The sequence below is a fragment of the Bacillus rossius genome, assembly GCF_032445375.1.
Source record: "Bacillus rossius redtenbacheri isolate Brsri chromosome 4 unlocalized genomic scaffold, Brsri_v3 Brsri_v3_scf4_2, whole genome shotgun sequence".
Taxonomy (NCBI): Eukaryota; Metazoa; Arthropoda; class Insecta; order Phasmatodea; family Bacillidae; genus Bacillus; species Bacillus rossius.
In genome coordinates this window covers 29,378,958-29,406,131 of record NW_026962011.1, presented here as the reverse complement: position 1 = coordinate 29,406,131, position 27,174 = coordinate 29,378,958, and the positions used below count along the sequence as shown (strand labels likewise).

Here is a 27,174-nt window from a genome sequence, read left to right as displayed (position 1 = left end):
TTTTTAATTCGACCCCTCATTTATTTAACTCCCTGCAACAATTGTTCGTCTTATCAAAAATTATTTCAGACGAAATGTTTGGGTAAAAATTATAAGATTTACAAACAATTCGAACGGATTTGATAGAGTACCTACTAAAAGAGTTATGATACTTTTTTTTTAATTCTACCCCTCACTTTTTTCAATTCCTTATAAACAATGGTTCGTCTAATAATAAAAATTTTAGATAAAAATTATGTTTTACAAATAATCTGAACGGATTTGATAGTGTACCTACTAAGGGTGTTAGTTACAGCATTTTTTCTGTTTTTCGAAAAACCTTCCCCATTTCTACTCCTTTGATCGGATATAACCATTAACGAACTTGACCGATATTTTACACTACTATAATTTATGTATCAGTTTGGAAGAGATTTGTGAAAAATTTCAACAGTTATCGTGTCCACAAAATTGTTATTATATATACATATACTTTTGTGTTGACGATGGTTTAAGGGTCTATGGGCCGTGAAACGAAAAACTATATAAAGATTTTACGAAAGTCGCACCATGGTAACGGAAACAATATGTAGTATTTCTCCGAAATCTACCTAATAGGGCAGTGCCCAGTTAAGCTATAGTACACGTGTAAGAGCATATCGCATTCCAAAGGAGGAATGAAGCTACGTTATGCACTATGTGACTAGGTAGGGTGTCTCTTGCTCGGCCGGGGAGGGGGGAATGCAGCATCGCGCCTTGGGTTGAGGAGGGGGTTAGGGGAGGGGAGCGCCCAGGGGGATGATGCCCGTAGTAGCAGTGGCCGCCGCCTCGCGCGCCACCGTCGCCTTGTTTGTGTATAGAGGCGGGCGCGGCGCGTGGCGCGCCACTGTCCCGCCGCTGGCCAGAGGGACAGCAGCGCAGAGCCGGGAGCTGTCCGGGAGTTGTCCGGGAGCTGTCCGCGCGCCCGTCCAGCTCACTCAGGTCAGTCCGCCCGGCCGACAAGCCTCGTCCACGCATCGCGGTTTGCTTACGAACAGCATTTAAGGACATGTCGAGGGCGTAATAGTAGTTCTGTTTCCGTACTTTGTTTTTCGAACTGCATGTTTACGAGGGTGAAAATGTCTAAGACGCGTGTTTTCAGAATACCTTTTAGGCACATAACTTCCGGTAGAGACTCATTAAAGTTATCAAGGGACTCGAAATTCTCAGCCATCGGATATTTTGACTACCCTCATTTATCATAATTGGGCGGTGTTACGCAATACTTAATTAACTAAAAAGTAAAAAAAAGTCATTGACAGATATGTGTAGGTACAATGACACACTATATTAAGCAAAAAAAAATATTTGACCGACATTCCATGTTAGTATGCTATCTATCGGCCAAAAATTAAATCCACTGAAACAATACCATCCATTGTGTGCTTAACATTGAGCTCCATTTACGCAGTTCTAAATTTTTGTGGGTTGACCCATTTTGTACGTGACACCACCGTCCGGAAGAGACAACACGGCACTAGAAGCACCAGCGAGCGTCACACTTATCTTCCCGCCTCAGCAACACAAATACACCCCTTGCCACGTTTCACCCTCAATCCGAGAAGAATACTGGTTTCAATATATCCAGGAAACTTTTTTAATTTATTACGGGCTATCAGTTTACCTAAATTAAACACTGGCCCTTTCGAACCATCTCGGGGTGTGAAAAAAAAAAAAAAACTTTTAAATGATTTAAATCTCTAAATAAACCACTCTTCTACATTCTGCAGGCAGGTTTGCCCTGGTTACAGCAGGACCTGAGAGCCGGAATCCAGAGTAGTTTCCCTCCAAGATCCAATTGTTTGGACCAGGATGGACTCTTCGCTGGAATGTCTGTAACTCGACTGTAATGTCTACCACCGTGGGAGTCGAATCGCGTGCAAACCAACCCGTGCTTCCATCATCTGCACGTACAATCAACTCGAACGTAAAGAGCACGCATGTAATTAACTGTCTTTCGAAACACTACAGACCTTCCATTGTAATCATGAGAATTTGATGTGTAAACATCTTAGTTTTCGGTATACGGCATTTAATAGAAGGAATCTTTTGAAAATGGAACGGAAAGTCGACGAACGGAAACGTGTAACAAAGATGGCGGACCCACGTGTAGGAACATAAACCAGTGTATAGAAACTTTGTGATATTGAAGCTAACCGGGAATATCTTTGATAAACAAAAATAGCCATAGCAAGAAGTGATCTCGAGTTTTAAAATACGTAATATTACAATGATAATAACGCATGCTATACTTCTAGATTTCCAATCGGCCTAGTGGCACAGCGAAAGAAAGTACGCGCTTGTTAACTTCAAGGGACGTGATTCAAATCTGGTCACTGGAAAAACTTTTTTGTTTAATCAAAAGTGACTGATTGTCCGGGAACGTTGCGTTATAAAATTACTATATTGACGTGACAACATCTAATAAATCGATGAACGCAGGCTGCACGCACGAAAAAGTGTCCCGTTACGCACATTGTTCCGTTACGCTGTGTCCCGTTACACTGTGTCCCGTTACGCTGTCGGCGAGTGCAGTAATAATAGGTTATGTTACAATTGACTAAAAAATTATGGTGATTCATATAATTGATGATATATATTTGATTACAGTTTATTTATATGAAAACGTGTTCATAATTATATTTAAACTTTATAGCTCAACGCCAGTTTTTAAAATTAATTATAAGTCATCTACACGTGAACTGTTTCGTCGACTGTTTATAAAGTGAAATGAAATGTTAATGTGGTTTTCATTGCTTATTACAACAACAATTTCGGCAATAAAGGTTTATTATTCTTGCATTTTAAAAGTCTGATTACTAGTATAATTTGAAGTATTTATTCTTTTATTATTAAAATAAAAATGATTCAATTTTATTCATAAAAACATGCAATCATTTCATCAATGTTTTGTTATGACGTTGTCACGTTAAACTATCGTCCGTAAACCGACTTTACAGACAACCAATATTTTTTTGTTTAATTAAAAGTGACTGATTGTCCGGAAACGTTGCATTATAAAATTACTATATTTTTAGTAAAATATCAATACAGATTATCACTGGTGTTTACCAAAGAAGGGAGATGTTGAAGTATCGCGTGTGGAGGCTGGTCGTCCAGCAGCTGTCACGTGCACTCTGCCAGCCAATGGTGGGCCAGGATGTCAGAACTACTATTCCACACGAAATGTAGAGTAGCGACCCCTCAGTTATTGCCAAACAATAATCACGAGACTGTACCTGTGCATTCTCTCTCACAACGAGTAAGTTTAACAAAAATAACGTGCTAATTGTTTCCTTTTTTTGTCATTTAAGCTAATGTACTCTCAACGCGTGATTTAGACGCGCAGTTCATTTTTTCAAAGACACAATTATGTGTAAACATTTTTAATACAAATTTTTAGAGTCACCTTTTTCTCTTTCAATATAAATGCCATTTAAGTCATATTGAAAACTATGTAAAGCATTTTAATAAATCATTTAGCTCAAACATTTTAATATTGACGTTAACAGATTAACAAATAGAATTTTCTCTTTGGATAGAAAGTTATTAGCTAAGTATCTTAAAAGGGAACATTTAAAGATCACTTAAGCTGTCCATAAAACGTGACATATTTTATTAAAAACGAACAATTTTTATGATAAGTGGATTTTATTCTGTGTTAACAGATACAAGGAAGTTACATTATTCAACTCATTTTGGCGCCAAATAACACTTCCGTGCGTATGAGTGGTCAGAGTGTGAAACCATTAGAACCATTAGAACTAGTGCATCTGGCGCCGGCAATCGTCAGTTAGTGTTATCAAACTGTTCTTTGCTTATCAGCGCGACGCAGACCGAGCGAGAGCTATTTTCACGTGAAAAATTCTGTGCGCAGTCTATATTTCTAAACAGTATAGGTTCATCAACGTATCCTCGCTTTATTTATTGTTAGAGACCGGAAAAATTCGCGGATTAATTTAGTGATAGGCTGAAATTCAAACATGTGTACAATTCTGCTGGTTCTCCTATTGACTCGCAGTTTAACTGGAGCTCTCTGGGCCAATGAGAGACTATCGACCAAAGAAGCGTCGAATCACAAGCTACCCAGTGGAGACGCCTCACAATTTAGTACCCAATGATCACGCGTGTTTACTTGAGAAATGCAGATTATAATGGAGGCTATCCTAGAGGTCATTGAATCAGCAAATTTTTCCTGTTCCTATTTATTGTTGTTAGGGACATCACGACTGCCACCGTGGTTTCGAGTGTATTCGCGACTCCCAGTAGTGGCTGAGACGACTCATCGTGCTCATAATCATCAACAACATTGATTACTGTATATACATTGCGTTACATCCTCATTCGACTTCGCGCAGCACAATTATTCAACTTACGAACAGAGATAATTTGACATCAACAGTAAGCCACTAACCTAAGCTGAAAAAAATTCAACTAATCACAAAAAAAATCAATTGCTCAAATTATTTTAAAGTGCACCATGAAACTAAATATTTCCAAAAATAAATCTCTTCTTCTATTATCTACATATCTTTATTGATGCGTAAAGTCTTTAGAGTACCGCTTTTCAGTTGATTTTACGCTCTGTATTCTCACAGAAACGTTGCAATGAATTTTAGCTCCCGGAACAGCGGCGAAAATCAATGAACGTGGCTGAAAAGTTAATAATGTGCCTGTAAAAAAAATAAAGCAATATGGCGGTTAAAACCTGGTTAGATTTAAAAAAAAAACTAAACCTTGGTGGCGGTTTGTTAAACATCTGCTACGCAGGAGTAACCCCCAAGTTCTTTGCGAGTTGTCATGGCGACGCTCGCTGCAAACGGGATGTTGTCGGAAGGAAGACGTTTACGAGCGCGAAAGAAAGGTTCTGGCGACATCTGCACGGACGAGGTCGCGCGCTCTGTCCAGAAGTCACGGGTTGTTTGATCCCCCTCCCTCCCTCCCGGCTCCTAAATGGACATATGAAGGCAATCCCAACCGCCAAATCGCGGTTAGGGCGAAATTTATCGCCCCGATTTATATCTCGTTCGCCGAACGAAGATGCACGGGAGACGAGTTACGACATACTGTGCCTGATCGATAGTGGCCGGGCCTTTTGTCGTGGAAGCCTTTTGCATCTGACGACGCCGCGAGCCTGTCTGTGGAAGAAAAATGTCAGTCAAGTATAAAAATAAAGTTCAAACTTAAAAGAAAAGGATAAGCATACCAATTTAAACACATATCTAAACTAACAACATATTTACTGGATTATGTCGCTAAGGGTGTATGATAGTTTCATATTTCTGCAAAAACGTTCTTTAGTTTCTTGCAAATTTCTAAATATTTGGTCCCGTAATTTTAGCATGGTTTTATAGAATGAATTAATGATGAAAACCAGAGTGTTTACAAGTGATGTTTGTAAGTTTATATTGCAATGTATTCAGAAGTAATATTTACACTCTTCATATAAACAAATATAACACTAATACAAGTATTTCCATAAGGCTCAACTTATACGGTGTGTTGCTCGCCCAAAGAACAATAATATATTTTTTAAAGATTATAATTTTTAATAAATTTTAAGCTGCAACGGGTCAATATTTATTTAGTTAAAATTGTCTAAGTTTTACAAAACTAAAAAATTAAATTTTCAGGGGTGTTATTTCCTGAATTTCACGAATATTAAAATTGTGAAGCATGAATAGCATAAAATTCTTGCGAATATCTTGCTGATAATATCAAAATACAAACAATTATTTCAATGATTATTTTTGAAAAATAAACTTTGAATATATCTACTTACATTTTAAACATTTAAAAACACGCCGAAGGAAGACCTTATTTGCTTACGACGACAAGGCGACCGTTTAGTGGCCGAATCATGAAGACGTGATGGAACTCGTGGTTTTCAGACGGACGGTAGTTTGTGAACGTTGCTTAAGGAAATGTTTGGCTGCGTGCTGTACAGCTGGGTGCGCGTCCTGGGGGCTTCTATCAGGACACAATGCCTCCAACGAGCTCCAAGCGGCCACATCCTGCACTTGTCAGCTACCTCCGCATTGTGGCCCCGCGTTCCTCGCAGCTAGCACCCCCCCCCCCTTCTATGCCTGGTGGGTGCAGCTGTGTCTTCCGCCGCCTCTGCGACCGCAGGCTCGCCAGCGCCGACCATCCGCCATCTTTCACTCGGCACAGGACAACTAAAACACGATGAAACAAGTTCAACAGCATCCCTAACATTTTTCCTCAATATTATCTAATGATATTGTTTTCGTGGTGTGATACTAAAAATTCAAACTACTGTGGTGCAAAAGCAAATGATCCAACAGTTTTCTACGCCTCTGTACTACTGGCTCGCTGTAGGAAAGGTTTTGATGGCGATTAAAAACTGACGAAAACTAGCTTCTACTGCGCAGCTTAGGTTCCCCCCTTCCTTCTTTGCGACATAGAAGGGAGTGAAGTAAATTCTCTGTCGCAAAGAAGGGAGGGGGGAACCTAAGCTGCGCAGTAGAAGCTAGTTTTCGTCAGTTTTTAATCGCCATCAAAACCTTTCCTACAGCGAGCTAGTAGTACTCAGTTTGTAGAAATGGGACTTGTTACGTAGGTTGTGTTAAAATTTAATATCATTTTGTTTTAAATATTAACTCAGAAAAATATTTCCAGACTAGAGAACAGGTGATTTTTTTTTTCTTCACATACGATTGAGATTGCTTTATTTTGCCTGCAAAGGAGCAGTCTACACATCTGGAAACATACGTGTTAAATGTTGATCTATCACATTTTTAAAAACAATTTCGATGCACGCACGTGCGCTAATAACTATGCTACATATATTAAAAGCATACCTTTTTATATTTTTTGTATTTAATAAATTACTCTTTTGATATCATTACACTAAGAAAATAATAGTATTTTTTTAATTGAAAAAAAATTGATTTTTGAAAATAATAAATATACCGTATCGTTAGTAAAATGTTTTAAAATCCATAAGAATCTATCGTAAAATAGTAGTTCTTAATATTAGAAGAATATGTAACATTTAAGTCAAATATCACAGTACGATGAAGACACAAAATATAATATTTTTTGTCCTGAACTGCTAAGTGCTAATATATATATATATATATATATATATATATATATATATATATATATATATATATATACAAATACTATATATCCTGTGAGGCAGCAAGGTCATATGTTTTCAAAACTCATTTTAGCCTAAAGGATACTTTAAGTAAGCATATTTATGGATGTCAGCCATTTTTGTTAACCTTCCGAATTTTTGCAAGGATTCCTATGCATTATGGCAGTAGAGAGCTTTGAGGCGCTATATTTGAGTAAAAATATAACGATTCTGTGTTTGCTAGGCCAGCCAACTACTGTCCACATATTTTTATTTAATTGTTGTTGTCCAATTATAATGAATGTTGTAAAGTAATTATTGTTAATAAACCATGTTGTGTTGGCGTCGAGAGTATTCGAACATCCTTCACGTCTCGTTGCTCTCTGAATGCAGTCTTCAAATTAATTTATCTTTTTTTAGGCTCTATCAGTAAACTACAATATAATTATTATCAGAAAACAGCAATATAACGAATTTGGTCAACTTACTGCCAAATATTACAACTGTCGTGAACTCTTTTGGTTAGTTGCCGAATAGTTTTAAGGTTGTGGGTGTAGACTGTTTTGTTTTTGACTTGTCGTATTGAATTTTGATTAGTCACGTGTGCAAAGAAGTTATGGTCTGGTGGGGAGAATTTACTCTCATACCACTAGGGTAAGATAAGTTTGGAGTATCCACTGAATTGTCCCAGGGTTTTTAAGCTTCCTTTATCTTATGGTTGTTCTGCATCGCCAAGAGGGCAGTTGACTCTTGCTGTCATTTCCTACCATCTGATGCACAGTTACGTCTAAATCAAAATTCTTACAATTCTTTATTTTACTCAATAACATATAAGGTATCATCGGGGTGACTGCGTCCCTAAAAGACGCGAAAGGTCAACGACGATTCTCACTGCGTTTCTCACATCCTTAGCTCTGCGCTTGAGACCGACTCGGAATCTATTTGTATTGGTCTTTTGGAAAACTCCTCATCCGCCCCCGCCCTTTTTTTTACTAGTTCGCTTTATTGAATGTCACCTAATCGTGTTCCTTGTGCAAAAATAATTTCTGAGTCGCTCCTCTATGCTGTAGACAGAACATATTTTAAACGGCCACATCTCCGGAGGAAATAAGTTTTTTTTTATCTCTTGAAAATATTGCATTTGATGGAGATATGACGTCTTCGAACACATTGATTCAAATCAAGTCACATTAATGAGAGGTCATATTTTTTTATATTTACGTGTGTTTACGGGCCGTCGCTTATAGGCCTACAGTATATGTGCGCACCAATAAAAGCTTGCGTGTCGCACTCTGTGTCTGAAGCCAAACAAACACGTCCTCGAGCGCTGACGATGGAAGCCACGGCGCAGACGAGCTTCTCGAAACTGGGAGATCTTGCAGGGGTTTGCCCTTGCCTTCCGCTGCGTGGGGTCGAAGGACTGTGCAGTTCCCGGTCAGGAGCTCTCGATGGAAACTCTCCACAAGTTAGAAATCTCCGGCACGACCGGGAATAGCATGCGGGACCTTTCACACACCGACCACTAGTCCTGCCCACCGGAACGAACAGTCATACCTTTACATGAATAAAACGCGTAGACTTTTATCGATGTGAATGTATCTTTCCGCTCCAGTGATTGTTTGTTAGAGCGTGACGAACGTTAATATCGGCTTTTACACAGGCTCACATAGAAACGAAACACTAATAACTTTGTGAAGTTATACTTCTTTAGGAGCGTTATGAAAAAAAAATTAGTGAATTTTTACACAGGTACGCACTATGCAATGAAATTTTCACAGAATGAAAAAAGGGCTACTTAAGAAAGCTACATACAAATAAAAATTATATATCTTCTTTTAAATCTTATATTTTAGTGCTTTATATTGAGCACTGGCCCATATAATTCCAAAACTTTATTTATTGCGAATATTAGTGACAGAAATCGTGTTTACAAACTGTTTTCAATTGTATTTATTTAAGTGAGGTTATGTTCCCATATGTATATTTTATTTGCATTATAAATTGTTACAGATTATTTAATAACTTCGAATAAAATTTATTTAATTTGTTTAATTAATTTTATTTAATATAATTTATTTTACTGAATAAATAATTAATTTTATACACGTGATTATATTAATATTAAGTACTGTACTGAGTATTTATTTGAATTTTTAAATTGATAGAATTTTTACTTAGCCAATTAATAATATCACTCCAGACCTTTTATTATTTGATTTACGTTAATTATTTGCATGCAAAATTAAGGTTAGTTTTTTTATTACGGTAAGTTATTATAACTTCTAACGCGCGTACATAGGTAAGTACGCGTATCCATTGAAAGCCCTGAGTGTTCACGGAAACAATAATTATTAAAGTCATCCGTAGCATTAAACACCTATGGAATAATTAATTGATTCCAAGCTGTATCTCGAGAACCACTAGGCGGACGAGGCTGCTACTTCTTTCTGCCAATGATTTTTCGGGCAAGATAGAACACGATCGCCGGACCCCTGGTTGAGGCCTCGATAGCCGGGAGAGTAACCTTTTCTCGGGGTATAACATTTTCAGAATCCCAGACCTCTAGCTTGGGCCAAGATCGCCCAAAACATTCATGAATGTGTCTGGGACGTGTATATATTTTGAAAACTGCCGTCCCTCGGCAACACCAGTAAACAAACACAAACGGTAAAAAAAAACTAAATAAATACACAGTATTCAATATTTATATGAACACGTGTAAAAAAATTGGTTGTCTGTAAAGTCGGTTAACGGACGATAGTTTAACGTGACAACGTCATAACAAAACATTGATGAAATTATTGCATACACTCATGAATAAAATTGAATCATTTTTATTGAATTATCACTATTTTGTATGGATACAAAATAAGGAGTGAAATGAAATCTACAATTTAATCGATAAATTTACTTTTATTTGCACTCCATAATTCAAGTATGTTTATTACATTAACGAAGAGATTATTTTAACTAAAACTTTTATACATGTTTGCTATTTAACTTCTTCCAATCTGCGTTATTCTGTTAAGGATATGACGATGATAGGAAAAGGAGGAAACGAATGGGATGTGTTTCAAGTATAATGTGCCTCGAAAAAGTCAAATCGATGGTTGTTCCTATCGAGTGGAAGAGAGATAGATGCGGCGCAAGCGTACAATGAGCGTAACGGGACACAGCGTTACGGGACACTTTTTCGTGCTGCAGCCGGCGTTGATCGATTTATTAGACGTTGTCACGTCAAAAGTGTGATCGATCGCGACGAACAGAACTCGAGAAGCGCGCTGAGTTGTCGTGACGGGGTTTGTTGCGTTGTCTGCAGGACCCGTCCCCCACGTGTGCGCTCGGCGAGTCGAAGTCTCGGCGGCGGGGAAAAGGCGTTCCTTTGTCCGGGCCCCGCTTCCTGCCCGGCTGAGCTTCAGAGCAATCCGTTATCCCCGCCGACAGGGAGATGTTTGCGCCGGATAAGATAAACTCGTTCATCAGCACATTCGCGAGTTGTCGGGGCCATGGTTCCGTGGACCTGTCAGAGGTGTGAACGCGGCCGATATCTTCATCCGTCACGTCTCAGGCACCTCTTGTTTACCAGACCACAATTATTTTTCTTTCTATTTTTCCAAGGCTTACTCATCACTTCTTTCCCATTTTAAAAAAAACATGCTACCCTGTCTGGAGCTATAAACGGAGATTTGTTATCCGCATGAATCATTTGCGAAAGCACTGGAAAAAACGAGCTATCAGTGTTGTTCTCGGGTTTAAAAATTAAAGATAATGCAGTTTAAATTGCAAGGAAAACAAATCTGAAAAGGAAGTACCCATACAAATCCACAATACATTCAAGTTTACAACTTCATCACAAACATAAAAAAAAAAAAAAAAAAAATATTTGTGCAAGGCAACATAACCAGTAAAAATATTTATTTGGTTTTTTATTACATATGTGTTGTTAAACTTGACAAAATTTGCTATTTGAGTTCTCATTGTACTAATAGATTTGAAAATATGCGTTATAAAAACACTTCTTTTGCATATTTCACATTTTAAAAAAAGGTATGTATGAAAAATTACTTTACTAGAAATTACCTCTGTACATTTTCAATCATTACTGCTTTATTTTTTAAACATAAAATTGCTTGAATACTTATATATTTTTTCTTTGCTTTTTCTTGACGATTTACTACATATAAGTGTGTTTGAGGTGAGAAAGTTTATTAAATGTAAATTAAACGTTTTCAATTAAGTATTTTCTTCTTCAATAGTAGACTTACCTCTTAAATAAGAATAGCCAATCACGTACCTCGAGCATGACGGGTCTTTCCGGAGGATTAATTTGTTGTTTACATGTAATGTTTGTTTTCATTGTCATGGCTCTCCCTCACACGCCATGTTGGTCGTTTCATTTCATTGTCTCAACTGTTATGTAATGGTTATGCCTGTGAAATTACCACGTTATCTCTCAGATCTCTTACACTTTAGTTTTCGTCTCTAATTTTGACAACACGACCGTTCATACACCTAAATATGATCGTTTACGTGACATTTCACGACTCACAGATAATGTTTAGTGATAGTCTAGTGAGAGTATTAGCGACCAAACTAAATCGCTAAAGACCTGTGACGATAATCTCAAAGAAAGCGTTCTCAGATTATTGTAACGAAATATAAAGGTTGAGTTAGGTTGTCACTTGTCACTGACACACCCATTAATTTATGTTAGGGATAGGGGCATTATATTTTGAAGGGCCATTTCACTTATTGTGTGTATATTTAAGTTTTGATTTTTGTTTGGTATATATATTTTGGAATTTTTAAACATTTATATTTCATTGTACGAAATTTAGTTTGTTGCATTAAGGGGAAGCGTAACTATTTTGAAATTTTTTGTTATGTTAAGTTGATTTCGTTTGCAAAACCTATGACCTACATTCACCGTGTTTTTCAGAGACCTCTATAATGCTCAAACTAGATTCCCTGCTTTCATTCCTTTTGTGAGAGATCAAATATCGTTTTATTGTCGTAACGTCCTCCGCTGCACGGCTCCCCCGCCCCTCTGCCCCGGAGTGCTCCCCCCTCCCTCGACCTGTCCCTGGCGGCGCGGCGACAGCGGTCCACCAGCGGCAGAGCGAGACTTGAGGGTCCGTCTCCACGCCCGGACAAGATGTCGACCGCGCATCGCTTCGTAACGACCTCCGTCGGCCTGTCGATCGTTGACGGCAGCGAGGCAGGCTAGAGTCGCGCGGGTTGGCAGCCCTGGACTGGACGTCAGACACTTCAGTTTAAGGGCCTCGGCTACCGTGCGAGAGAGAGAGAGAGAGAGGCGGCGCTAAGGGCGACGGTCGCTGATACGCATCAAGGAACGACCGCCTCTACGAGCGCAGAATTGCCGTTGGCGACGCGCCGATGTGGAAATTATTCCATTGGCGAAGTTTCTTTGGACAGGGCTGGTCCGAGCTCATTGGCTGGCGCGTCTACAGCTGGCAATCCAGGAGTGCTTTCTGGATGTCTTAGGTGACTCCGAATAATGCTTGTGATGCGCAAGATATTAAAAATATTTTTCGTTCGTCTCAGTTCAAACCTTAGTTATATTTATTACGTGAAGCGATTTAAAAAAAAAAAGGGTCAAGTCTTATCTCGATAACGAGCAAATCCATGTGTTGCTGTGTTACAAATACACTTCTATTACGAAATTCGGACGTCGGACACAAAATTTATCATAGAATTATATAAAATAATGCTGACAAAATAATTCTGCACCCGCCACTAGAATTCCCAGCCAAAGCAGCTACGTCGACTTTCAAACATTCGATTTCAGGGTGAAATTTAAAATTTTGTAACTACTATATAATAAAAAGTCTCCAATAAAAGCGCAATAAATATTTGAAAAAAAAAAACTAACTAATACCCGGATTTGGACCTGATTTTCGACAAGGAATTTGTATTAAAATAGTGTCCATCTTGGTAAAATTCACTAAAATGTTCATACAATAACGTTTTCAATTGGCTATTTGAAATTTAGTTCGCGCCATCCGCCATGGATGCCACGTGTTAACATAACTGTTTTGTTTCGGTGATTTAATTTTTTTTGGCTCACTGATTTCAGTCTTCTTCTGAATTCTGTACTTTTTAAACCCTACATATGTACATGATTGCTTCTCGAATCAACAGCCAGAAGTAAGCACTTGTACGAGTAATTAAAATAAAATGTAATCGAGTCTTTCAGTACGCGCTAGTGATGTGTTAACAACGAGCAAGTTCTTGTGTTCTCGTGTTGCAAATCTAACACTATTAAACGAGGAGTTGTGTGTATATATTTTATGTATTTATACATGGGAACCTCGGAAACGACCCCAACAATTTGGAAGAAAATTTGTAGTTGGATAACGTTATGCTTTCCAGGTTTATCTACATAGGTGCCTTCCTGGAAAAACGCGATTTTATATACAAAAAAAAATATTTTTCTAAACGTTGCTTCATAGCTGGTTAGCGACATCTGTTGTTAGCTATCTTTTACATTAGCCACTCAACTCAAGTTGTAGTTTTTATATGAGACACTGGAAAACAGACGGCAAAACATGACATGACGCCGCGAAAGCCTGCGAGCTTTACTATCTGTGATATGTTTGATAATCGTTCACTTTAAAAATGGAGTAAAATAATTTTGCAATAACTGTGTGTTGCCACATAAAAACCATAGATATAAATACTACCATAACAGTTATTGTTTACGTTAAGCTTCGTTGTAAATATGTTTGGCACCTTAACAGTCCCAGGTAAATAAAAAAGAAAAAAACGTTGCACTAAAATTTTACATGATTTTATATAAATTATAGTTAAAATACATCGCTAAAATCTTATTCGTTTCACACGTGCTATAAATACCGTCCGAAATTTGAAGTTTACGGTACATACCGTCAGAACGACACCAATATTATCGGATTGCCACGAAAAAAATGCCGCGCTCGTAATCACGCGGTTTTTCCCGCGAGAAACGCGATTTTTACAGTGTATTATTGCTGTCTTGCACCGCAAAGCCAAGTGTGTGTTGATGATCAGCTCGCTAGGCTGCTTGTCGCTCGCCGGCGGGCGTGGCCCCGGAAGGGCGTAACTGCATCCGTCGCTGCCCCGCCCCAAGGTGCCATTGCATTGATGCAGTCCGCGGCAGTGACCTGCCCCAACCCTCGAGGCCTCCCGCCAGGTCACAGGTCACCAGCTGGCGCGCATTCCACAGCTGCCACCGTCTGCACCACTTCTAGCGAGGGTGCTCACAGTGTACCAGCTAATCGCTAGAAAAAGCTTACAGCACGTATTTTACCGTGAAGTAGTAGCAATATTCCGAAAATACTTTTCAAACACTAGAGACGGTCCTACATTCAACCTGCATTCCTACTGGTTTATGAGAAATAACCGTTTTGTAAATTACATTACAATAAGTGTGCATTGACGCCGCCATTTTTTTCCGTGTGAGTCTGCGTGTGTATATGTCTTGGATAACTTGAGTCAAATCGAGATATTGGTCGATAACGTTAGGTTAGCCACATTAAAAATACTTTTAAAAATTGTGGACTGTTAGGGTTAGCATAGATACATTAAAAATAGTATACTCAAAAATATATTTTTAATGTAAAATATATTTAATGGATGCCAATGTAGCTTTCCTGACCTAATGAACCATTTACATAATTTCGCAATGTAATAATAAAAAAGACTTAACAAAGCTGTTTGAATGTCCATATTAAATTATTTCATATGTGACGTTGGTGAATGAATTCCGGAGAACATAAACAATATTGTATATATTTTTCTAACTGCTAAATATTCTGACAAAAATATTAATTTTAAATATTTAAATGTGAATGTACCGTAATCCCAGGACTGTTAATATTTGCTTTAATGATCTTTATGCAATGGCTATACGCTCCAGAATCCAGTATGATGTTAGCTGTTTACAAAACATTAGTTAGTAATAAAAGAAATACGTGTTATTATAAAATAAAGTAAGCTAGTCTGTCACGTGAACAGATCTCACTCGCCGGAACTGTCTGGATCTGATCTCGCGCGCAACGTGCATTTGATTTGCAAACAATACGTCTCGTATTTCTCTTTTCACTATCCCTTTTTAAGTGTATTAAACATTAATAAAATATGTATTTACCCTTGATAAATGTAAAATATAATTTTAAGATTAACCGGAGAAAATATAAATTAATTTATTCATTTCTTTCGTCTTAAATTATACCTGAACGAGAGAAGTTTTCACGCAAATAATAATTAAGGTAGTGTAGCAATATTACCCATCCGGATTATTTTTTTGGTGCACGTGGTTTAGCCAATTTTTCCCACATTTCCATACTATTTTCACTAAATTACTCCTACCAAGAGCTTGGTTTTTTTCATATAAAAAGTTATTCAATAGTGTACATATTAAAACCGCCGTACTATTTTCACTAAATTAAACCTACCGAGAGCTACGTTTTTTCATACAAAAAGTTATTGAATAGTGTACATATTAAAACACATATTAACTACCTGGTATACACCATAAAATACATTAATAGTTTAACCTTTAACTGAGAATTGGAATCTGTAAAATTTCAAGAAACTTAGCAAGGAAAATAAGTCTTGAGATACAGAAGTTAAGCCATGGATTCCCTGATTCAGGCCTTTGTAACTGTCGCAATCAAAAAAATGCTTGAAGTGATAAACTGTTCGTGTTCCTGTTCTCTTGAGAAGAATAATGAAAAGACAGCGGGTCTTCAATCAATAAATTTAAAAATATTAAAAAAAAATCGCGTAGAAAACGATTCTCCTGTCGTCTGTACGTGCGTTTAAGGGATAGCTATAAGATGCGTCAGGAGTAGAGGTGGTGGTGGTTGCAGATGTGGCCGCCGCGCGCGCTGTGGGCCGCCTGCCTGCTGGCGGGGCTCCGCGGGGCACAGGCCTCGTCAGAGTCCATCATGGACATGATCAACACGCAGGAGGTGGAGCGCTTCCTGGCGCAGCGCGCGCACAACGCGAGCCGCGAGCAGCGCCGCTTCCTGCAGCAGAACGCGCTGGACGAGTCGGAGGCGGACGGCGAGACGCCGCCCCCGGCGCCCCTGGGGCCCGGCCCGGGCAAGGGCTCGCTCGCCCCGCTGCCGCCGCCGCCGCCGCCGCCGGCCGGCAACTCCTCCGCCGGCCTGGACAAGCTGCTGCGCTCCAGCAAGACGGCGCTGGAGGTGACGACGCGCGACTACCTGAAGCGCGACTGGTGCAAGACGGAGCCCCTGGTGCAGCGGGTGCGCGAGGACGGCTGCCTCACGCGCACCATCGTGAACCGCTTCTGCTACGGCCAGTGCAACTCCTTCTACATCCCGCGCAGCCCTCGGCGGCGGGGCGCGCGGCGCAGGGACCCGGGGGACGAGGAGGCGGCCGCCGCCTTCAGGTCGTGCGCCTTCTGCAAGCCCAAGCTGGCGTCGTGGATCACCGTCACGCTGCGCTGCCCGTCGTCCGTGCCGGCGCTGCGGCGCAAGCGGGTGCAGCGCGTCAAGCAGTGCAAGTGCATCGCCGAGCTGCTGCACTGAGTGCATCCCCCCCCCCTCCGCCCCCTTGTTGTCGTGCCCGGGTCGTCCCCGGGGTCCTCCACTTCCCCCCTCCTCCTCCTCGCCCCAGCTACTAGCGCGCTGCTACCGAAGAGAGCGGCTCGAGTATTTCTCAACGATGTCGTATTTCAGGCTGCTGCTTCTTAATTAAGCTGTTCGGGATATTTGATTTTTCTTTGACTGAGATATCTGTGAAAATGTTTATAAGATAATTACCAGTTATTTCACGTAATTTGTTTTTTTGAATTGGCTAAATTTCATTAGTTAGACCTCTTCTTCTTATTCGATACAAATATGCCAATTTCACTGAATCGCGCTCGAGCAGTATTTCAGCAAGAATAATGTCGCCCCATGCAATTGTTGTAGCTACACACCTTTCGTTGAAAACTCGCATTATATGACAATGGTGCATACATTTTACAGTCACCGGAATTTTATCTTACGTACATACAGTTGCTCGAGGATAGTTGCTTCATTGTCGTTGAAGGCAGTCAAAAATTAAAACTGCCAAACGTTTTAAGGGTAGTTTAGTTGGTTTTTAATTTTTTTATGTTCGTGTGATGAAGAATCGGATCAATTAAAGAGGTTAAAAGTGGTTTAAATGTATTTTGAACATTTTTAAGTTGTGAGACATCCATAGCTTGCAAAAAACTGCATGAAGTGTAAAATTTTACTTTTTCTTCTTCAAAATATTCCCCATAAGAGATGTTGCCATTATTTTTTTTTTTAGTTGTATGTTATTAATTCATACATTCCGTTTAAGCTCCAGATTGAATTTTTAGATATTATACTTTAAATGTTTTACATTCATTAACGACAATATGTAGCAGGAAAATTAGGCATTCATAAATAAGCCCAACCCTATTCTAAGCGCTTACTTCTAAGTTTGCTACATTGAGAATACTTAGCTATCACACGGGATTTGAACTTGAAAATGACAAAACAATTTGTTTTAATTATACACATCTCACTGGATTCGTAATCAGCGCAAAGAATTTTAGTTTTTTTGAGTGAGATTTTGTTGGATAATGTGAATTTAATGTAGAAAGTCCGCGGGTTAGTATATTGCCAACTGGCTGCGCTCATAGAAGCAATAGTCGTAATCAATACACCGGATCATTGTTATTAATAAATGTGCTGTTTTAGATGAAGAAGAATAATGCCGGTATCTTGCAGCTGTAGCTCATTTATATCTTGGAAGGTGCCAAATACCTTCAGTTAAAAGTAATCTGTGATTGTAGCAGGAATGAAAAGCTTTCTAAGTCTTCATAGGTTTAAATATAAAATTAGTAGTAAAAATGTTCTAAAAAAAGATCAGTAGTAAATGTTGAATGTAAGTAAAGAATAAATGTATATTAATTGAATCCTTTTCAGAAAGCGCGGTGTTTCAAACGTAGTAAGGTTTGCTGTACCTGATTAATGCCTATTAAGATACAAAAAAACCGTGATACATTGCTACAATGTAATACTTTGGCTGATAGTTCTTATTGTACCGAAAACGATATAATAATACTTTTAAAACCGCAGTATTTCTAGTAGGTCAAACAACAAGATATTGTTAAATTTGGAAATATATGTCAAAGATTCACTCAAATGTATAAATTTGTAAAAAAAAAATGTGTATCATTCTTCAGATTGTGTTAGTCATCGTGGATTTAGAATTTAAAGTATTTTTAATAGTGATGTATTCTAGAAATGTTACTTATTAAGTGCAACTGAATCTGAAATAATTTATCAAGGCTTTAACATGTATTATAATATATTATAAATATTGTAAATTTAATGAGATAAATGTTTTATATACGTAATTAATGAATAGCGTAAAATTTTTGAGTGTCAATAAAATTACGATTGTTAACTAAAACAAAGATTTCCTTTTTAAATTTTCACAGAATCATGCTGTTGCTAAGCCCAGAATATATAAGATATATTTAATTTTAGTATAAACACTTTATGTTTGCCTGTTTTTAACATATATATACAATGATAAAAATCTATTTTATTAAAAACAATCATAAAATTAAAATTAATTCATGTACAAAGATCTGGGTAGGTTATTACAAATAATAATATATTTAAGTAAAAAAAATTCTTTGATATCAATTATTAATTGGGCTAGCTGCCACTCTACACATCTTTTGAATTTTCTCACATGCAACTTTCAATTATTTACATTTTAAAGAAGTCATTCCTAATATTGTATTTTTAAGCTAGTTCAAGTGTATAAATGGTTTAAACGTTTTGAGTATGTAAAATGTAAAATAAACTGCAAGATAAGTGTATTTGTATTCAGTGCTTCAAATTCTTATTATTGGATGTGATTTTTTGTAAATATACTTAACTTTTAGCCCTAAATAGTGTTATCATAATCTTATTGAAAAATTATTTTAGTTAAATGTATGGGTAACAAATATGTGTTTTATAATCGTGAATGTTCCTATGTGAAATTCCCTGAATTATATATATATATATATATATATATATATATATATATATATATATATTACCCAAGCGTTTTCATCCTAAGTTGTGAAATATCAGAATTATATCATCTGGAAACATTTTTACTGAAAACAATGTTTATTTTAGACATGTATATGTATAATTCTTAAAATAAATTCGTCATAAATGATGTTGCCATAGAAGGTATGCGTCTAATAGTAATGTGTTTCTGCAGTACATAATGCATCAGATATTATTCATTATTAGTTGTTAATTAATCAAGTTTACTGTATTTCCTCTATGTATCTACTATAATACGTTTTGGAAACTCATAAATGGAATACTAGTCTTAAGCATTTCAGTTGGATTTCTTGGGTTTTATAAGCTAATATCCCTATAATATTTCCATTATATTTATAATAGCTTTTGCCAAAAATAACCATTTATCTTCACTTCCTTTTTTAACATGAGCCACATTAACTTATTACATTAAAACATAAAAAAGACTAAGCTGTAGGTTGTAATTTTATACTTTTTTATTTGTTATTTATGTTTGGTTTCTAAATTAAAATTTATTATAAATAACATCCGCGATTATTATTATACTTAAAAAAAATAGCCACCACCACTTAGCACCAAAAGAACTTTTGTCATGTATGAGATGATTTTAATACACGGAGTCAGAACTTTTACTAAAATGTGATTGGCTAAGTGCTGGTCATCTATTCTTTCCTAAACCATTTTCGTTAAGTTCTTGCCACCAGTCATCCTGAAAAATAACTGAGGTAGTATGGAAGGAAAACGTTTCCGCATTTCACATTTATAACATGATTCACATATTTTAACCTTTATTCTTCTCTCAGTTTATAATAATCAAAATCCATAAGGCTTTGATACATAAATGCTTGGTCAACAATTGCATTATGCATTGTCATAAGCAGTCTGCCTTCGTCAATGCGTTCTGTTGGGTCTCATATACTGTTTATTACTTAGGACCAAACTCAGAGCCTACCTTCGAAAGACTACTCTCACACTTCCGACCTCTTGGACTTGATAAAAGCCTTTCGAGTGGCTTACCATCCGCTTGAAGCATAGATATGGCAACACCACATGAGATTTATTCTCGGATGAACTACTCAGATGCGTGTGGGTAAAGCCCTATCTCTTTTCGATCGTCTTTTGTCCGGTGTCCGCCCGAAAATACCATGCTGGTTCGTTTATTTAAAGCCCTTGTGTAACTTTTGTGTCAATGGATACGGGATTAAAAATTTTAGCATTTACTATTGATTAAAGAGATGCTATTTTTGATTTGGTAAGAAAATATATATAAAACCAAATAAAAAAGGACACTATTTTCTAACTCCCACCAAAAGTTGTAGATTATAATTTTTTCAAACTGTTTATCCCGATTAAAATGAAATGGTTCTGCTATATTTCGAATCTATCTTCTTAGAAATGGAATTCAGTTTCCCTACCTTCTAAGAATTAAAAAAAAACCTCTAACAATTTGATTAATAAATTGCTCAATATCCTCTGCCATCATCGCTACACTACACACGGTGCCTATGAAATGCTTGTGGGCGACAATATTTCAACAAGTACCAGTTGAATTTCAAAACAGATTTCACTGAAAACTGAAATCACGGTGCTGTCATGTGGCAACCATGTTTTGTTGGAATCAAACCGTTTTATGAGGAAAATTATAAAATAAATAAACGTTAACTGATGCCGAATGAGCTTCAGACCACATTCACTTGCGAGGGGTTGGCTGCGGATGTCCAGCAGGGCCACCGAACACTGCCAAAGCGGACACGGACTGGCCAGGCGCAGGTGCAGCCTGGGAAGCCTGGGGAAACCCGGGGGAACCCGGGGGAACCCGGGGAACCCGGGGAACCCGGGGCAGGGCGCCAGCCACGAAGCACTGCGGGCCGAGAACTCCCCGGACAGCGAGGAGCTGTTATTCTGATCGGGCTCCAGATGCCACCAGTTGGGGGAGGGGGGAGACCCTTTACCCAACCTCTCCGGAGGGAGGGACTCTGGCTGCCTCCAGCTCCAGCGACACCGGCCCAGAGGGTCATTGTCCCGACCTGTCACGAGAGGCGGAGGGCGACGGCTGTCGTTCTTCCATCGCTAACACACACACATCAAAACATATATTCTTGAAGCTATACTTCTTTAGGTGCGTTATGAAAAAAAGCAACACTTTAATTTTTTCTTTCTAAATCTAACATCTGTGCCCTTTGAAATGTGTTCTTCCTTGGTTACTTGAAAAGAATGATGGAGGCAAATATTTATTTATTTTTGTTTTCATTTTAATTTTTTTATAATTTAAAATTTAATCTTCTAAGTGGATTAACGAAACTGAATCTCATTAAACTATATGTTGTGTTCGTGATCATACACATAAACAACTTACGCGACAATTCAATATCAATTATATATAAATTATTAATGATAAACATTTTTCCTGAGTTTTCAATACGATAAAAATAAATTTCATATTCCACTCGTTTAGGTCAAAATTTTCCTATAGAAAAATAAGAAATATTCACAGTTTGTGTGGTCAAATAAACAGTTTGCAATTGAAGATGTCTTATAAATCGTGATGGTAGAGTTTAAAGGTAGAGTGTGATGAAAATAAGATAGATTTTGTAACGTTATAAAATATAAATCATTCTTAGTATATTCGAGTTGCACATTTATAAAGGTAGGGCAAGGGTTGATCCAATATAATATAATATTACATTTTTTGTATATTTACAGTTCCCTACGAATGACAGGTAGGTTTCTTGGACTTTCGATTTCGAATGATTTGAGAGCCGATATTGGACGTAGCCGATAACCATTTTAAATTTTAAAAAATTTAAATGATGGTTGAAAAGTTTTAAAAACGTTTGCGATTTAACAACTATACAGTTAAATTTACAATGTCAAGGAACATGGCGAATCGATACAACTGGAATTGCAAGAAAGACCCCCACACAAGAGTGTCGGGAGAGAAAAAAAGCTAATATGGCAGGCGTCGACCGGCTTAGTTTTGAACTTTTGGCAGTTTCCTGACCCATATACCCCAATTTTTTATAGGCAAATCTTAAAATATCATTTTGATAAAAGAGTAAAAAATTTTCTTCCCAAAACACTTTAAATGTTACAGCAAATGCATCGAAGTTATGTAATGATTATTCAGACATCGGTAGAAAAACTCAGATCACTTCAGACCAAAGATATTTAATTTGTGAGTCAATCTACAAATCATGACATCCATCCCACAATAAATTGATCTATTAAGTCCCTCGAACTTCAGGTAGCTACATAAAACAGTAACATAAGTAGGTAGGACACTTTCGCGCTTCGCAAGTACAACATTGCAAAACACGACAGCTTTGACAGTAATTATTACAACAAATATTTCTCTAAAATAATTTTATCCACTGTGTTATAACTTTACATATTATGAGATAAGTTTTGAGATAATTGTTAATGATGTATCCAAAAGCAATACACGATGACCATGTTCATGAATTAACACTTTTTAGCATCCCTTTAAGTTACAGAATAGTAACCAAACTAATTGTTCCGTAGAAATATATTTTTTTATTTTTTTTTTAAATACTGTAGATATTAACCTAACAGTTATCCATTTACCAGAAAAATACCATCGAATGCGATACTTACTTTAACATTTATTTTAAATATTTATTTTCAAACGTTAATATAAAACATTAATAATCAATTATCCATAGAATATTATACTCTTAAAATTACAATGATATTCCAGACACAACAAAAGTAATTTGTTATATTTAAAATTTCATTCTACTAAAAAAATAACATTAATAACATATTTTTATTTCATGTTTTCTTGGGTAACATGAATATTACCCACCTACTTCATTGAAATTTTATATCCTTAATGTGACGTACAAAGCAAACATTCGATAATAATACGTCTTAAAATATTTCCATTGTTATAAGTAATTACATTTCACAAAATGATCTTTGTAGCATTTATTAGTTTTATTTTCAATCACAGGGTTCCATGCGTAGAACCATAATATACAATTACAATAACACTAATGTGTATGTTCTACATAACTACAAAGAACATTCTTATTTCGCTTTTATGTCAGAAGCAGTTTGAATATATACATTTCATTTTTTTTATATCAACTGCACAAGTTATCTGAGAATTACTTACTACTCTTGTAATGTTAACTGGTTATTGAATTTAAAGTACATGTAAACACAAAGTAATATTTTTAAACATCATTATTCAATAATACAATATATGTCATTAACAATTCAACCACTAGATACGCAATTTAAAGTTAATTTATCTGACGCATCCTACTGACTGACACCTTTAACACCTAATGAGATACACAAGTCTATACTATGCGTGACATAAACATGCTGTAACATTTATTCACAGAAAATACTTGTGCATGTGTTATCCTGTGTTAATAAATTAATACTAAATGAGATACAGTAAGAAACAGCTTTTTATATAATCAGCACGTATTATAAATGCAGGACCCTTCTACAGTACTAAAATCATTGGAATCTTGTTAATATTATGAAACGATTTCACATTATTCGCGAACTAAGAAGTCAAAAGCGTTAGCGAGACATTAAGTCGAACGTGTATTCCAGTTTTTACATTGGTTAACAATAAATACTCTTTAATAACTAATTTGAAAATGGCATTTTCAGTCTCTCCGTTTCTGAATACCCAACACTTTAATTTTTTTTTAGAATAGAAGGCTTTTACTTTTTGCCAAAAAAGTTTCTGTACAGAAACCTAGAAATAAAGGACAAATGTGATATTAAAAGTAGTGCTTTTCCAACTGCCGTCTATAAATGGCGCAGTTACCGACTACAATGCTGAAATAAAGTGCTTTCACGCAGTAATAAGTATCTTAAAAACATCTAATAAAAAGCATTTAGAATATTTTTTATGTCGCTAGGACATTTTAAAACACACATTAATAGTTACTGGTGTATAAAGTCAATAAGTTTACTTGGTAAACGTATTTAATTTGAAATCATGGCATTACTACATAGCTTTATATACGGTGTGTAATTTGCTTTCGGGATAAACTAAGAACTACAGTTAAAATTTGGTTAGTGATATGATAAATAAATTGAAATGCTGCAAAGGGGGTGTGAGTTACAAACTTGGGTCTCGTGAGTGTGATACCACGTCCAGACCATCAGTCACACGTCTGAGGTCGCTGGCGGTGATGTCGCAGTGATCTGAGCGCAACACGAACCTCTCAACTGACATCCCGCATCTACTATCAACTGTTTTCGGTATGGCCGCGATTCTGGACACCAAGACTTCGTCACAATGGAAACGAACGCCATGGCACTTCGAATAATAACCTAAAAACAAAAACTCACTCCATAACGCATCCGTAACTACTGCTCCTTCTACTTTTTTTTTTCAAACGGCTGTTCTTGGCCTTAAAACTTTTAGGTATCCTGAATTCCTGGGCATTAAGCGCCATGCAAATAGTAGATTGATAATGCTAACGAGAATACACTTCGGAATACACTTTTCTGCTCGTCGAGGTAAAGTTTTTGCTGAAGCTCTACCTGGCTTGAAACTAAACACAAGAACCCAGTGCATTTGCGTCCTATTTTCTAGAATGCTTATCGATACCTAAAGTCGCCTTGGATTGACACGTGGCACACGAGTCGAACATTTGCGGGCCTCTCATTTGCTTACACATTGCACCCTTCGATAATGTTTTCACTAAAATATTAATTTGAACATCTTTATATATACCAAGGTAACTAAAATCCTCCTGTATCTTCGATAAAGCTATTGCAAACCCTAAACATACACGCTAAAGTTGTCTAGAGACGTGTGTCAGTTATTTGTTATCATAATTATAAGATAATTTTTAAGGTCACGGCAAAATATTTGTCTGAATTTCATTTGTTTTTTTTTATTTTCAAGTAGGAATACATTTCCCTTAATAAATTTTATTTGGTGGTGTCACTACAAAAGATTTTGTAAAATGAAGATTCAAGGGAAAACTATTTCAGCAGCCTCAAACATGCATAGTGGTTACTTCTGATTCGGGTCATGGGAAAAGGGACAGTCTTTTAACATATTAAAATTACATGAAATAATTACAAAAACCTGATTTCGGACTTAAATTTTTTAAGTGAGCAAGTGACAAAATTTAGGATTTGGATACAGTTGACCTTAATTTCTTTAAAAAGAATGACACATTTTTTTTAACATTTTACTTAATCTGTATTACATTTATATGAAATTATATATTTTTAAGAAAATTATTGTGTGCACTGGCAACCGAAAAACACTGTTACTTCTAAAGCAAATTGGTTATTTATAATCGAATTATTTTCTCACTATTTTTGATAATGTTAAGTATGGAATAATAACACATCTTCTAGCCGAATGCCTGCGGGTAGCTGCATTAGTTTTGTTTTGTCTGCAAGTGCGTTTTGTAATTCTTAACTTCCCTCAAAGCAGTGGCTTTTCTTCCATTTGTGTATTGTCTGGGAGTGATACAATGCCTGTTCACACGAAAAATTTAGTAATTTACGTGTGTTTAGTAGTTTGACACTTTGATGGCTGCGTTAAATATTTAGTGGTTTCTATTATCAAACATCTACTTTCTTTACAAGGTAATAGAGGCAGCAACCTGATAATTTTTAAAGGCAACCGACTGTGATGGATGATGACGCTTTTCTCCGCAGACATTCACAGATGCCAGACGCTGGAACTAAGTGGCTGAAGAACGACGCTCTGAACACACAAGCAGTGTCCTCCAAGTTAACCGCGGGCTTCTTGCTAATTCATGCAGATGAACTACAAGGCTGATCAGTTAAATTGTAGTTTTGTCTGACACGATCCGAATCATGTGCGGCGTTTTTTTTTTTTTTGTCATTCTGTAAATGCCCAATTTTTGGCCAATCAACCCATTTGCGGGAAGGGATGATGGGATTCAAAATAATCTGTTTTATTCAACATTACTTAAGTTAGAACAAACTGTGACTTTTGTTTGTTTTATTAATTTATGTCAACTGGGATGGGTTTTTTTTTCAAATCAAACATTGGTGGCAGCAAGCACTAGATTAGGTCGCCAATATTAAATCATTTTAAATCTCTACTTAAATACTATAGTACGGATTAAAATTTCACGAAAAACTCCTTGCCGCGTTTAGCGAGATGTAATTTACTACTCTATGGATAGTTTGTTTTTCTTATCTGCATGCGTCATACCTACGATTTTTGAGCAGCAATAAAATATGTTACAGATAAATTTACAAACATATATATATACATTCATTATGATTAATATTAGAACGTACAGATATAATTTGTGCTTTATACGATACTTGAATGGATACTTGATGGATAATTTAGATGCATTAACACTATGTACTGCTAAAGTAGGTTATACAATAGAGTTTTTTAATATATTCTAATAACTATTCTTTTAAATTAAAAAAAACCTATTTACATAACTTTGATGGTGGTGCCGATTGTGTAGTAGTGCGATATTCCATGTTACAGTATCAAAAATAAAACTATTTTTTGGATTAACACTATCATCAATTTTAAAAATTGGGAAGCATATTATACAATACCTAATAGTAGCACTTAGATGTAAATATAATATATACACTTCATGATAGAGAGACTGCTTATATTGCAGGCCACAAAATGACGTGTATGAAAGTGTACAGGTTTGTTTTTTCAACATTCATAGTTTTGATTATTACTCTTGCACTTTTGTAACATCAAACAAATATATAGAGAACATGTAGGCTATAGTATTAAGAGAGTAACTAAAAACTAACGCAGAGCAGGTCTCTAGTAGTTGACGTTGATGCCCTTCTTGGCGGCGACTGGCAACCTGTCGCCGCGGAGGAAGGGATTCCCATCCTGCAGACGGACCAAGGAACACACATGTTTAACAGAGATGTCACTCCCAGATAGCACATAATTCCTTATTTCTTCTCTGAAATCGGTCACTAATGATTAGAGACCTG

At 36.8% G+C, this 27,174-nt stretch overlaps 2 protein-coding genes across 2 annotated transcripts in view; one reads left to right on the top strand and one right to left on the bottom strand.

Annotated features, from left to right (window-relative positions):
* Positions 1 to 878: 878 nt before the first annotated feature.
* On the top strand, positions 879 to 18,344 carry LOC134542167 (gremlin-1-like). The gene is made up of 2 exons (XM_063386190.1): positions 879 to 960; positions 15,997 to 18,344. The coding sequence occupies exon 2, from the start codon at positions 15,997 to 15,999 to the stop codon at positions 16,678 to 16,680; it is 684 nt and encodes a 227-aa protein (XP_063242260.1). The 5' UTR covers positions 879 to 960; the 3' UTR covers positions 16,681 to 18,344.
* A 4,008-nt stretch (positions 18,345 to 22,352) lies between these two features.
* The window catches only part of LOC134541815 (neuroendocrine protein 7B2), a 50,866-nt gene continuing 46,044 nt past the window's right edge, over positions 22,353 to 27,174 (bottom strand). The window contains exon 9 of the mRNA XM_063385508.1: positions 22,353 to 27,067. Within this exon, the coding sequence (XP_063241578.1) occupies positions 26,996 to 27,067 (72 nt within the window). The 3' untranslated portion in view covers positions 22,353 to 26,995. The remainder of the gene's footprint in view (positions 27,068 to 27,174) is intronic.